Consider the following 13,797-nt stretch of genomic DNA (forward strand, 5'->3'; position numbering starts at 1 on the left):
TGGCTGAATTCTTTGCATATGTATATATCGGAGAGCCATAGCCTAAGCCTATGGGAGAAGAGGCGTGAAATGTTAATTGGATGTTACTGTGCTTGAATGGCACCAGTTTAGCCACGAGGTTCCTGGCAGCAGAGAGCGGGGCTCAGTCTGTGCCTTTTACCCCTCACCTCTGTCCTGGAAACATCTGCTTCCAGCCTCTTGATGTCTTTCCAAAGGCTAAGACACTTCTGTTAGAAATAGGCAGCAGATAGACTTGAGTGTGCTCATAAGAAAACAAATAGCAGCCAGGATTCTACGTTTTTCACTTGGCACTTAAAATAGATTAAGCTTTTCCCACATGCTTAAATGCCTAAGATATTGAAGCTGTTAAATTTATAACAGGGAGACTTAACTTATTTTAAAATTAGAAACCAGAATACATTTCTTGAACTGTTCTTAATCTATTTGGAGTTTTTAATACCAAATTTAAAGTAATGTTTATGTATGAAACCCAATCTCACAAGTAGAGATTCTTTTTGAAACAGTATTACCTTGCTTTCAAGGTAAAAAGGCTTTACGTGCTGAAACCTCTTTGTTTGAAGGATAAGTTTTTAAAAATAATTTTTTAAAAATGATTATTTCTTTTATTACCACTCAGGGCCTACATACCTAGTTTATCAGCACCTGCATTTAGTACTTCACTTAACTTTGTGGAGACTGAAAAAAATTCCAGAAAAACTAACCACGAAATGGCAAACGGTGGTAATCAGAATCCAAAGGTAAGCTCAGTTAAAAACTAAAATTAGAATTATTTCAAGTATAGGTAGTCTTATATTTTTACAATAATATTTTTGTGATAATGGAAACCAGTACGCACCTCTAAGCCTATAGCCTGGCTCTGTGATCAGTGTCCCAGATGACCTGTGTCTGAGTTTTCCTGAACTGTAGTGCACTCAGAGCTCAGCAGGTATCACCAAGTTCACGTTTATATTTCTTTCCAGGGTTTGAGGGGAAAAAAGGGAATTGGTGTTTTCGGGTTAGATATGTAGTACGCATTGAAGGGAACTTTCCCAACCTGCTGTAAAGTCCTTCTGTTGTTAATAATGAAAGTCTCAAAGAAGCTGTATTCAGTTAGGGAGAAGAGAATAAGGAAAGATGTGATAGTATTAATTGTTCAGTAGTTATCAGTTTGTTTATTCATTTGGTAAAGCTGAGTATTCTAGGCACTGGGATAAATTCTTTGCTACTCAGTTTTATTATTTAGCTATTGAATTGTTCATGGCTCTATTTTTTTGAAAGTGTCACTAATTTTATTTTCATGGTAGGTGGCAGATGAAGCTTTGAAGGTAGATGATTGTGACTGTCATCCTGAATTTCTACCACCATCAAGTGAGTCTTTTTCCCATATGTAAATTGTTGCTGAATTAGCGTAGTGTTGCCTCAACTTCCATGCCCTACAATTCTCACAAGCCTCACTTATATTTCCTATTGTTCTCCTTTTACTTTACAATGCTTCTGTGTTGAGAAAACATTGAATGTTTATTTGAAATCAACGCTCAGTCTTTTCATATTGTTTAATAAATTTAATTTTGGAAAACCAAATAAAGGAATGGAGAAGAAAAATGGCACTCTTCTTGGTCTGCTACCTAATTTCCACTAGGCCAGTGTTTCTCAACTTTTATTTCATTATCTACCCCCTGCTCCCAGAGCCTTTTTAGACACTTTTTTCCCCTAATTACCCTCCCCTCGTGAAACTTTAATATCACGGATACTGTTTATCTGTTTATGTACTGTATGTACATGTGTGCTTTATATATAAAAATGGATTTGTTTCATCTTCCAATAACCAGTTACGACTTTCTTGGGGGTGATGTCCCCCCTGTTGAGAATGGATGCTTTAGCCTAATACTAGTTTATTTAAATTGTATGTGCTTAGTGCATATGTTTATTTATGCATCTAGAAAATACGCAGACACACAGCCAGACCTTGTCTACTTGGCATCTTTGAGAAATGAAGGGTTCCAGAGAAGTGGATACTCATGCCTCGTTTATTTCTCAGTCTCCGTTTATACTCCCAGCTTTTTTTTTTTTTTTTTAATTAATTAATTAATTAATTTATTCTTGGCTGTGTTGGGTCTTTGTTTCTGTGCGAGGGCTTTCTCCAGTTGTGGCAAGCGGGGGCTACTCTTCATCGCGGTGCGCGGGCCTCTCACTATTGTGGCCTCTCTTGTCGCGGAGCACAGGCTCCAGATGCGCAGGCTCAGTAGCTGTGGCTCACGGGCCCAGCTGTTCCGCGGCATGTGGGATCTTCCCGGACCAGGGCTCGAACCCGTGCCCCCTGCATTAGCAGGCAGACTCTCAACCACTGCACCACCAGGGAAGCCCACTCCCAGCTTTTGAGAGAAATCGTTCTAAGTGGGTTATTCTTCTCTGCCTTTTAAAACAGAGTTTGAGAGAATTCAGCAACTCAAAGTTGTTGTTACACACAGGTTACTTATCTCAAGCTTTCATGTGCTCCTTTCAGAGTTACTGTGGTGAGATTGTTGACCTTCTAGTTAGTGATCCTGTTGCTCTCTTTTCCTTCCACTTGTTTTTTGGTTCATTTGTTTATTTTTTTCAGTGTTTTTACTTCTGGCAGCCACTTCTGTCTTTTACTTCCTGCAGCTCTATCTTCTCTTAGGCTCCAGTGCTGCTCCACTTAACTGCTGGTTAGCACTTCAGCACAGTGACAGAGAGGGGGAAACGCAGGTGTTTGTCTTACCTGATGTGACTTTATAGCACGTGAAAAACCTTTGAGAATAACACTGTTTTTTTGAAAACAGCTTTTAATTGATTGGTATTTCTTAGACCATTATTATCAGATAGCACATTTAAATAATTTAAATACCATCCATACTTCTGCATCTATATTCAGTCAAAAAAATTGAGGTCCCAGGGTTAGGTTAAATAGTTTTGCCCTAGGTCACACAGTAGAAATCAAACTAGAACTCTTCTTTCTTTCTAGAAGCCTCTTTTGTTTTCTGAGATCATCAGAGCTCAGGCTCTCATCCCCTCCCTAATACATAGGCTCTGACTTGCCTCTGCCATCTCTCCCAAAGCTTCCCTCAGAGACACCCGGTCCCTACTGCTGTGCTCTCTTCTACACAACTTTGCACATGTGACTCCCCTGCCCCAAAGCGTACAGTGGCTCTCTCCTCCTTTCAGTGGGATGAAGGCTGAGCTCGCAGAGCTGGGGAGTCAGAAGCCCTGGGCCTGTAAACACTCATACCAACCTGCCTGGCTTGCAGCCGCTTTCAACCTATCCTTACTTAACTCGCCCAGTCACACAGGTTTACTTAGTGTTTCTTAAAATAAAACTTCATTTGGCCCATTCTTTGCAAATCCTACTTGTTCCTTAAAACTAAATACAAATGCTGCATCCCCACTAAGGCGTTTCCCAGCCACTTCAGCTTAAGTGATTTTTCCCTTCTAGGAGTTACAAGAGCAGTTACTATGGAATAAATATTTCAGTAACAATGCATCTTCTTTTCTTCTTAATGGGGATTGTTATTTAATTGGTGAAGTGACTGTCTTTTCTTCCCATCTGATTGTAAACTACCTGAGAACAGGAACTACAGCCTGTATCTCTTCTATATCTACTATAGGACTAAATGATAATCATCATTATAATTTATCTTTATAATAATTTTATAGCATACATAGAGAAACATCATCAGTAGCTTCTTTTTTTTGGCTTACCTGTTTATAGTTAGACTCACATACAGTGTTGCCTCCTTTGCTTTCTTATTCCAATTTACATTTTTAAAAAATGTTTTACTTTCAAGCTTGTAGATTTTTATGTACAGATTTCAGGAACAAATACTTTTGTATTCGCAGGTCAGCCTCCAAAATATAAAGGAAAACAAAAATCCCGAAACAATGAATTGGAGAAGTTCAGGTATGTTTTTTAATGTAAGGGTTTTGTTTTGTTTTGTTTTGTTTTGTTTCTGTAATGCCCTCCTCCCAAGAAAAAAGGAAAAATAAATCTCTTTCTAGTAGTAGCTACCTTTACATATGTGTACTATGATAAGTAATAAAAATCCCTTTCAAATAGCACGGCATGTCTTTATTAGGAGAGGGTCATTTTTGGCTAAAGGAGTATTAATCCTGTGTTAATACTGATTTCTGAAAGTCATATAATACGAGATATATCAGTATTAATTTTTTATTTATTTATTTATTATTTTTGGCTGTGTTGGGTCTTCGTTTCTGTGCGAGGGCTTTCTCTAGTCGCGGCGAGTGGGGGCCACTCTTCATCGCGGTGTGCAGGCCTCTCACTGTCGAGGCCTCTCTTGTTGCAGAGCACAGGCTCCAGATGCGCAGGCTCAGTAGTTGTGGCTCGCGGGCCTAGTTGCTCCGCGGCATGTGGGATCTTCCCAGACCAGGGCTCGAACCCGTGTCCCCTGCATTGACAGGCAGATTCTCAACCACTGCGCCACCAGGGAAGCCCTAATTTTTTAAAATTCCAAAATACAGGCTCATAAGAGGAAAAAAGATTCAGATAAGTATAAAGTGAAAACTTAGTCTCCTTCCCTGTTTGCTTTATTTCCCCTCTCTCTGACTCCCTTCTCTAGTACCTTGCTTTAGAAACTTGCTGTTAGCAATTTCTTGGCCATCTGGGAACTTAACTTTGCATACACAGGCGTGGCTATCTGTATATTCATAGGCGAGGATTTACTAATGAACCGACCACTTAGAAAATTCATTCTACCAAACATCCCCCCCAAATTAGCAGTAGGAACTCTTGCCACCAGTCTTTAGAGTTAATCTCCCGTTAGCTACAAAGATATAAATTGATTGCAAAGTGAAATTGTAAATCTTACAACAGATACAGAAATTCATGAAATCAATGAAAGTGGTGCTGGAGAAACTGCAAAGCCATTTTTGCCACAGTTCCACTAGTTTTCAGTTTTCTCTTCATTTCTTAAGGCTGATTACTTGATAGGTGCTTAAAGGAGAACGATTTGAATATCAAAGCACTAAGAGAAATTAGTAAAGCCCTATTTTTAAAAAGTGACCGTTTTTTGATGGTGCCTCAAAAGTTAAATACAAAGCAAGGCCATAGTGCCTTTTGTTGTTCTGTTATTTGTTAGAAAAGTCCTGCGTCTTCCTCCTTGCCCCCCTTCCCTCAAAAGGAAACCAAAACCCAATACATGCTCATTCTTTGAATGCACAGTTTTATAACTTTAACCTGTTGTGTTAAAGATAAATTTATTTTCCTGATATTTTGTTTCTGTTTTCAAACTGAATGCTCTTCTTGATTATGTCTACTTCATGAGGTTATTTAACAATTAAATGGGACAACCACATAAAATACTTAGAGCCCTGGAACATGGTAAATGCTCAATACACTTTAACTATCATTATTGTTAACACTATAGTTTTCATTGTTGTTGGAACTCTTCTGGCCTACAGCTTGCTTTTATCTCTTTCAAAATGCCTTGACTCCCTTTCCGTATCAGACCATGGAGATCTACATCTGTCATTTTCATGACTGCAGGATATTTCCTAGTATAGATGTGTGTGAAGGAGAAATTTCTAGAGTGGAACTGCTGTCAAAGGGGATGTGTAATTTTAACTTTGATAGATACTGCCAAATTCTCCTCTCAAAAAATAAGCAGTGTTCACACTCCTACTAAGCTATGAGAGGGTGTGGTATAATAAAAATATTTATATATTCGGTCTATGTCCCCAGTTCCTGGCACAGGGCTCCTAGGACCCTTGGAATTTCCTGAGTGATGAGAGTCTTTCGTTATTTATAATGAGCCCCTTCCTCTCTACTTGAGTTTATACTAATAAAGTGATCCAAGGCTGGGTCCCTACCTTCAGGATTGAGACTGGTCACCAGAAAGATAAAGTGTGTGATTGGTTGGAACTTTTCAGCCCCACCCCCGATCTTTGGGGAGAAGAAGGGAGCAAGAAATTGAGTTTAGTCACCAATGTCCAGTAATTAAATCATTGATGCCTGTGTAATGAAACGTCAGTAAGAACCTCTAAACATAGGGCTCAGGGAGCTTCTGGTTGGTGAATACATCGAGATGCTGGGGCGCTGGTGCACTCTGGGACTGTGTGAAAGCTCTGAGGCACCCCCTTCCCCTACACCTTCCCTTGCATCTTTTCCACTGAGCTGGTCCTGACTTACATCCTTGACAATAAACTGGTAATGGTAAGTAGAGCGCTTTCCTGAGTTCTGTGAGTTGTCCTGGGGAGTAGTTGAACCCAAAGGGTAGTCACGGGAACCCCTGAATTTGTAGTTGGCAGGGCAGAAGTATGGGTAGCCTGGGTACCCCATTGTGGCTGAAGTGAGGGCAGTCTTGTGGGACTGAGCCTTTAACCTGTGGGGCCTGAGTTCTTAACTCCAGAGTTGGTGTCAGAATTGAATTGTTGGACACTCAGTTGGTATTGGAGAATCGGTGTGGAAACATGACAGGTATGTGGTGTCAGAAACCCACACATGTGGTGTCAGAAAACACCACCTGGAGTACCTGAATCTTCCTTACCCTCGCCAGCATTGGGGGTCAGACTTTCTGAAAAGGTTATATCTTATTAACGGATTTTCATATGAGGTGGATCATCTTTGCAGTGTTTTGGGGCACATTTCTTGTTTCATGACTTTGTTGTTATTGATGACTTTAGATTTGTAATAACTTTAGGTAATCAGTGTAAATCCCCCAATTTCTTTCTTTCTTTTTTTTTTTTAAAGCTGTTCTTTTATAACATCTGAATAATCAGTTCATCTGGTCCCCTTTCCCCAGTAAATTTATAGGGATTTTTATTGGATTTAGAAATTAATTTGGAGAGAATTGGCATCTTGGTAATATTTCTATTTAGGAACTTGTGACTCTCCATTTACTAAGTGTTTAAAATGACCTTCAGTAAGTATTTTTTTCTTTATATAAGAAGCAGGGTTGTTTTATTTTAAAATAATTCAAAACAGTGCTTTTCTCTTTTAGTTCTGGTTCACAAGGGAATTTACCAGTAGATTTGAAAAACATCTTGGAGAAACAGTTTTCTAAATCCTCCAGAGCTGCACACCAGGTAAAGGCAAAGGCTTTTCTAATGGAAAAGCAAACTCTTTGAACATAACATTTTTCACATGAATTAAGTCTAATCGTGTACATCTCTAAAGTTTATTTTTTAATAATTTTAGTTATGAACATATAATTTAATAGATGATTGCTAAGAAACCAAATCGTCACTAATTTATGTTTTAACTTGGTAAGTGTGTGAACCAGAGATTTAACTAATGTTTACTGAATACTGAATACAAAATTGTTTGTTTCCCATAGATTTAAAAGGAAGAAGCAAGTCTTCCCAAAGTGTTAACTTTTAAGTTAAATATTTTAAGAAGGTTTAAATGATTTTAAAAGGTTTAAGCACCTGTGGTTTTATTACACCTACTATAGAACCATTAAAGAGCAAACTTTTTTTTTAAAAAATTTATTTATTTATTTATTTTTGGCTGCATTGGGTCTTTGTTGCTGTGCGTGGGCTTTCTGTAGTTGCAATGAGCAGGGGCTACTCTTCGTTGTGGTGCGTGGGCTTCTCATTGCGGTGGCTTCTCTTGCTGCGGAGCACGGGCTCTAGGTGCACAGGCTTCAGTAGTTGTGGCACGCGGGCTCAGTAGTTGTGGCTCGTGGACTCTAGAGCGCAGGCTCAGTAGTTGTGGCACGTGAGCTCAGTAGTTGTGGCTCGCAGTCTCTAGAGCGCAGGCTCAGTAGTTGTGGTGCACGGGCTTAGTTGCTCTGCAGCATGTGGGATCTTCCCGGACCAGGGCTCAAACCCGTGTCCCCTGCATTGGCAGGTGGATTCTTAACCACTGCGCCACCAGGGAAGTCCCAAGAGCAAACTTTTTATTCTTTGAATGATTTATCATATAACTTTCTATATAAAATTCTGTAGTATTTAGTAAGTAATGAAAAATGTACATCAAGGGGGAAGAGATGAATAGGCACAGCACAGAGGATTTTTAGGGCTGTGAAAATCCTCTGTATGATAGTATAAATGATAGATACAGTCATTATACATTTGTCCGAACCTATGGAATGTACAACACGAAGAGTGAACCATAGGGTTCATAGGTAAACTATGGACTTTGGGTGGTTATGATGTGTCAGTGTAGGTTAATCCTTGGTTAAATAAATAAAAAAAAAAAGCACCCCCCCCCCAACCACACAGACACCCACCCCGTGTATGTATATTGGGTTGGCCAAAAGGTTCGTTTTTTTTTTTTTTTTAATTTATTTATTTTTTTTGGCTGCGTTGGGTCTTCGTTGCTGCGCATGGGCTTTCTCTAGTTGCGGCCAGCGGGGGCTGCTCTTTGTTGTGGTGCGCAGGCTTCTCATTGCAGTGGCTTCTGTTACTGGGGAGCACGGGCTCTAGGCTTGCAGGCTTCGGTAGTTGAGGCTCATGAGCTCAGTAGTTGTGGCTCACGGCCTCTAGAGCGCAGGCTCCGTAGTTGTGGCACATGGGCTTAGTTCCGCGGCATGTGGGATCTTCCCGGACCAGGGCTTGAACCCGTGTCCCCTGCATTGGCAGGCGGCTTCTTAACCACTGCACCACCAGGGAAGTCCCTTATTTGGTTTTTTACGTAAGATGGCTCTAGTAGCACTTAGTTGTCTTTAACTTCATTCAAAACAGTTTTGATTGTATGTGACAGCTGTCATATCAGTGTGCATTTAAAAAAAAACTTTTCAAAATTGGTGAATTTTTGTGTAACCATTTTAACATTGAAGGTGGAAGAAAACAACATTTTCAGCATGTTACGCTTTATTATTTCAAGAAAGGTAAAAGCGCAACTGAAACGCAAAAAAGATTTGTGCAGTGTATGGCGAAGGTGCTGTGACTGATTGAACACGTCAAAAGTGGTTTGTGAAGTTTTGTGCTGGAGGTTTCTTGTTGGACGATGCTCCATGGTCGGGTAGACCAGTTGAAGTTGATAGCGATCAAATTGAGACATTAATTGAGAACAGTCAACGTTATACCACATGGGAGATAGCCGACATACTGAAAATATCCAGATCAAGCGTTGAAAATCATTTGCACTGGCTTGGTTATTTTCATCTCTTTGATGTTTGGGTTCCACATAAGTTAAGCAAAAAACACCTTCTTGACCATATTTCCACATTTGATTTTCTACTAAAACGTAATGAAAACATTCTGTTTTTAAAACAAATTGTGATTGGCAATGAAAAGTGGATGCTGTACAGTAATGTGGAACAGAAGAGATCATGGGGCAAGTGAAATGAACCACCACCAACCACACCAAAGGCTGGTCTTCCTCCAAAGAAGGTGATGTTGTGCATATGGTGGAATTGGAACATAGTCCTCTATTATGAGCTCCTTCTGGAAAACCAAACGATTAATTCCAACAAGTACTGCTCCCAGTTAGACCAATGGAAAGCAGCACTCGATAAAAAGTGTCCAGAATTAGTCAACAGAAAATGCATAATCTTCCATCAAGATAACGCAAGACCGCATGTTTCTTTGATAACCAGGCAAAAACTGTTAGAGCTTGGCTGGGAAGTTTTGATTCATCTGCCATATTCACCAGACATTGCACTTTTGGATTTCCATTTACTTTGGTCTTTACAAAATTCTCTTAATGGAAAAAATTTCAATTCCCTGCAAGACTGTAAAAGGCACCTGGAATAGTTCTTTGCTCAAAAAGATAAAAAGTTTTGGGAAGATGGAATTATGAAGTTGCCTGAAAAAATGGCAGAAGGTAGTGGAACAAAACGGTGAATATGTTGTTCAATAAAGTTCGTGGTGAAAATGAAAAATGCCTTTTATTTTTACTTAAAAACTGAAGGAACTTTTTTGCCAACCCAATATACCATTCTGAGGAGTGATTTTGACGATGGGGGAAGCTATTCATGTAAGGGGCAAAGGGGTATATGGAATCTCTGTACTTCCCTCTCAATAAAAAAATGCAAGGGATACAACTTTGATATTACTTTGAAGGAAATTTATCAAGCTAAATGTATGTATTAAAGGAATAAAGACTTTTAGATTAGTGATACATTTATTCCAAGAGCAAGGAAAAAAACCCAAAGAAAGTAGAAGGAAATAACAAAGTAGAAAATAGTGAAGGAGATTGGTTCAAGATAGTGGAGTAGAAGGACGTGCTGTCACTCCCTCTTGCGAGAACACCAGAACCGCAACTAACTGATGAACAGTCATCGACAGGAAGACACTGGAACTCACCAAAAAAGATACCCCACATCCAAAGACAAAGGAGAAGCCACAGTGAGACGGTAGGAAGGGTGCAATCACAATAAAATCAAATCCCATAACTGCTGGGTGGGTGACTCACAGACTGGAGAACACTTATACCACAGAAGTCCACCCACTGGAGTGAAGGTTCTGAGCCCCATGTCAGGCTTCCCAACCTGGGGGTCTGGCAACGGGAGGAGGAATTCCTAGAGAATCAGACTTTGAAGGCTAGCGGGATTTGATTACAGGACTTTGACAGGACTGGGGGAAACAGAGATCCACTCTTGGAGGGCACACACAAAGTAGTGTGCACATCAGGACCCAGGGGAAGGAGCAGTGACCCCATAGGAGACTGAACCAGGCCTACCTGCTGGTGTTGGAGGGTCTTCTGCAGAGGCAGGGGGTGGCTGTGGCTCACCGTGGGGACAAGGACACTGGCAGCAGAAGTTCTGGGAAGTACTCCTTGGCGTGAGCCCTCCCAGAGTCCTCCATTAGCCCCACCAAAGAGCCCGGGTAGGCTCCATTGTTGGGTCACCTCAGGCCAAACAACCAACAGGGAGGGAACCCAGCCCCACCCATCAGCAGACAAGCAGATTAAAGTTTTACTGAGCTCTGCCCACCAGAGCAACACCCAGCTCTACCCACCACCAGTCCCTCCCATCAGGAAACTTGCACAAGCCACTTAGATAGCCTCATCCAAGAGAGGGCAGACAGCAGAAGCCAAGAACTACAATCCTGCGCCTGTGGAACAAAAACCACATTCACAGAAAGACAAGATGAAAAGGCAGAGGGCTATGTGCCAGATGAAGGAACAAGATAAAACCCCAGAAAAACAACTAAATGAAGTGGAGACAAGCAACCTTCCAGAAAAAGAATTCAGAAAAATGATAGTGAAGATGATCCAGGACCTCGGAAAAAGAATGGAGGCAAAGATCGAGAAGATGCAAGAAATGATTAACAAAGACTTAGAAGAAGAATTAAAGAACAAACAAACAGAGATAAACAATACAATAACTGAAATGAAAACTACACTAGAAGGAATCAATAGCAGAATAACTGAGGCAGAAGAACAGATAAGTGACCTGGAAGACAGAATGGTGTAATTCACTGCTGTGGAACAGAATAAAGAAAAAAGAATGAAAAGAAATGAAGACAGCCTAAGAGACCTCTGGGACAACATTAAACGCGACAACATTCACATTATAGGGGTCCCAGAAGGAGAAGAGAGAGAGAAAGGAGCAGAGAAAATATTTGAAGAGATTATAGTTGAAAACTTCCCTAACGTGGGAAAGGAAATAGCCACCCACGTCCAGGAAGCGCAGAGAGTCCCATACAGGATAAACCCAAGGAGAAACACGCCGACACACATAGTAATCAGAGTGGCAAAAATTAAAGGCAAGGAAAAATTACTGAAAGCAGCAAGGGAAAAATGACAAATAACATACAAGGGAACGCCCATAAGGTTAACAGCTGATTTCTCAGCAGAAACTCTACAAGCCAGAAGGGAGTGGCATGACACATTTAAAGTGATGAAAGGGAAGAACCTACAACCAAGATTACTCTACCCGGCAAGGATCTCATTCAGATTCGATGGAGAAATCAAAAGCTTTACAGACAAGCAGAAGCTGAGAGAATTCACCACCAAACCAGCTCTACAACAAATGCTAAAGGAACTTCTCTAAGTAGGAAACACAAGAGAAGAAAAGGACCTTCAAAACAAACCCAAAACAATTAAGAAAATGGTAATAGGAACATACATATCGAGAATTACCTTAAACGTGAATGGATTAAATGCTCCAACCAAAAGACACAGGCTTGCTGAATGATTACAAAAACAAGACCCATATATATGCTGTCTACAGGAGACCCACTTCAGACCTAGGGACACATACAGACTGAAAGTGAGGGGATGGAAAAAGATATTCCATCCATATGGAAATCAAAAGAAAGCTGGAGTAGCAATAGTCATATCAGATAAAATAGACTTTAAAATAAAGAATGTTACAAGAGATAAGGAAGGACACTACATAATGATCAAGGGATCAATCCAAGAAGAAGATATAACAATTATAAATATATATGTACCCAACATAGGAGCACCTCAATACATAAGGCAACTGCTAACAGCTATAAAAGAGGAAATTGACAGTAACACAATAACAGTGGGGGACTTTAACACCTCACTTACACCAATGGACAGATCATCCAAACAGAAAATTAATAAGGAAACACAAGCTTTAAATGACACAGTAGACCAGAGAGACTTAATTGATATTTATAGCACATTCCATCCAAAAACAGCAGATTACACTTTCTTCTCAAGTGCACACGGAACATTCTCCAGGATAGATCACATCTTGGGTCACAAATCAAGCCTCAGTAAATTTAAGAAAACTGAAATCATATCAAGCATCTTTTCTGACCACAATGCTATGAGATTAGAAATGAATTACAGGGAAAAAAATGTAAAAAACACAAACACATGGAGGCTAAACAATATGTTACTAAGTAACGAAGAGATCACTGAAGAAATCAAAGAGGAAATCAGAAAATACCTAGAGACAAATCACAACGAAAACACGATGATCCAAAACCAATGGGATGCAGCAAAAACAGTTCTAAGAGGGAAGTTTATAGCAATACAATCCTACCTCGAGAAACAACAAACATCTGAAATAAACAATCTAACCTTACACCTAAAAGAACTAGAGAAAGAAGAACAAACAAAACCCAAAGTTAGTAGAAGGAAAGAAAGATCAGAGCAGAAATAAATGAAATAGAAACAAAGAAAACAATAGCAAAGATCAATAATACTAAAAGCTGGTTCTTTGAGAAGGTAAACAAAATTGATAAACCATTATCCAGACTCATCAAGAAAAAGAGGGAGAGGACTCAAATCATTAAAATTAGAAATGAAAAAGGAGAAGTTACAACAGACACCGCAGAAATACAAAGCATCCTAAGAGACTACTACAAGCAACTTTATGCCAATAAAACGGTCAACCTGGAAGAAATGGGCCAATTCTTAGAAAGGTATCACCTTCCAACACTGAACCAGGAAGAAATAAAAAATATGGACAGACCAATCACAAGTAATTAAATTGAAACTGTGATTAAAATCTTCCAACAAACAAAAGTCCAGGACCAGATGGCTTCACAGGTGAATTCTGTCAAACATTTAGAGAAGAGTTAACACCCATCTTTCTCAAACTCTTCCAAAAAATTGCAAAGGAAGGAACACTCCCAAACTCATTCTATGAGGCCACCATCACCCTGATATGAAAACCAGACAAAGATACTACCAAAAAAGAAAATTACAGACCAATAACACTGATGAATATAGATGCAAAAATCCTCAACAAAATACTAGCAAACAGAATCCAACAACACATTAAAAGGATCATACACCATGATCAAGTGGGATTTATCCCAGGGATGCAAGGATTCTTCAGTATATGCAAATCAATCAATGTGATACACCATATTAACAAACTGAAGAAGAAAAACCATATGATCATCTCAATAGATGCAGAGAAAGCTTTTGACACAATTCAACACCCATTT

At 39.7% G+C, this 13,797-nt stretch overlaps 1 protein-coding gene across 11 annotated transcripts in view; it reads left to right on the forward strand.

Annotated features, from left to right (window-relative positions):
• TTC3 (tetratricopeptide repeat domain 3) overlaps positions 1-13,797 on the forward strand; it is a 141,732-nt gene that overhangs the window by 48,631 nt on the left and 79,304 nt on the right. For all 11 annotated transcript variants that reach the window (XM_059921519.1, XM_059921517.1, XM_059921527.1 and 8 more), the window contains 4 exons: positions 638-758; positions 1,305-1,368; positions 3,856-3,916; positions 6,972-7,056. In XM_059921519.1, coding sequence (XP_059777502.1) covers positions 638-758; positions 1,305-1,368; positions 3,856-3,916; positions 6,972-7,056 — 331 coding nt within the window. The remainder of the gene's footprint in view (positions 1-637; positions 759-1,304; positions 1,369-3,855; positions 3,917-6,971; positions 7,057-13,797) is intronic.

The sequence above is a fragment of the Balaenoptera ricei genome, chromosome 4 (genome assembly GCF_028023285.1).
Source record: "Balaenoptera ricei isolate mBalRic1 chromosome 4, mBalRic1.hap2, whole genome shotgun sequence".
NCBI classification, from domain to species: Eukaryota; Metazoa; Chordata; class Mammalia; order Artiodactyla; family Balaenopteridae; genus Balaenoptera; species Balaenoptera ricei.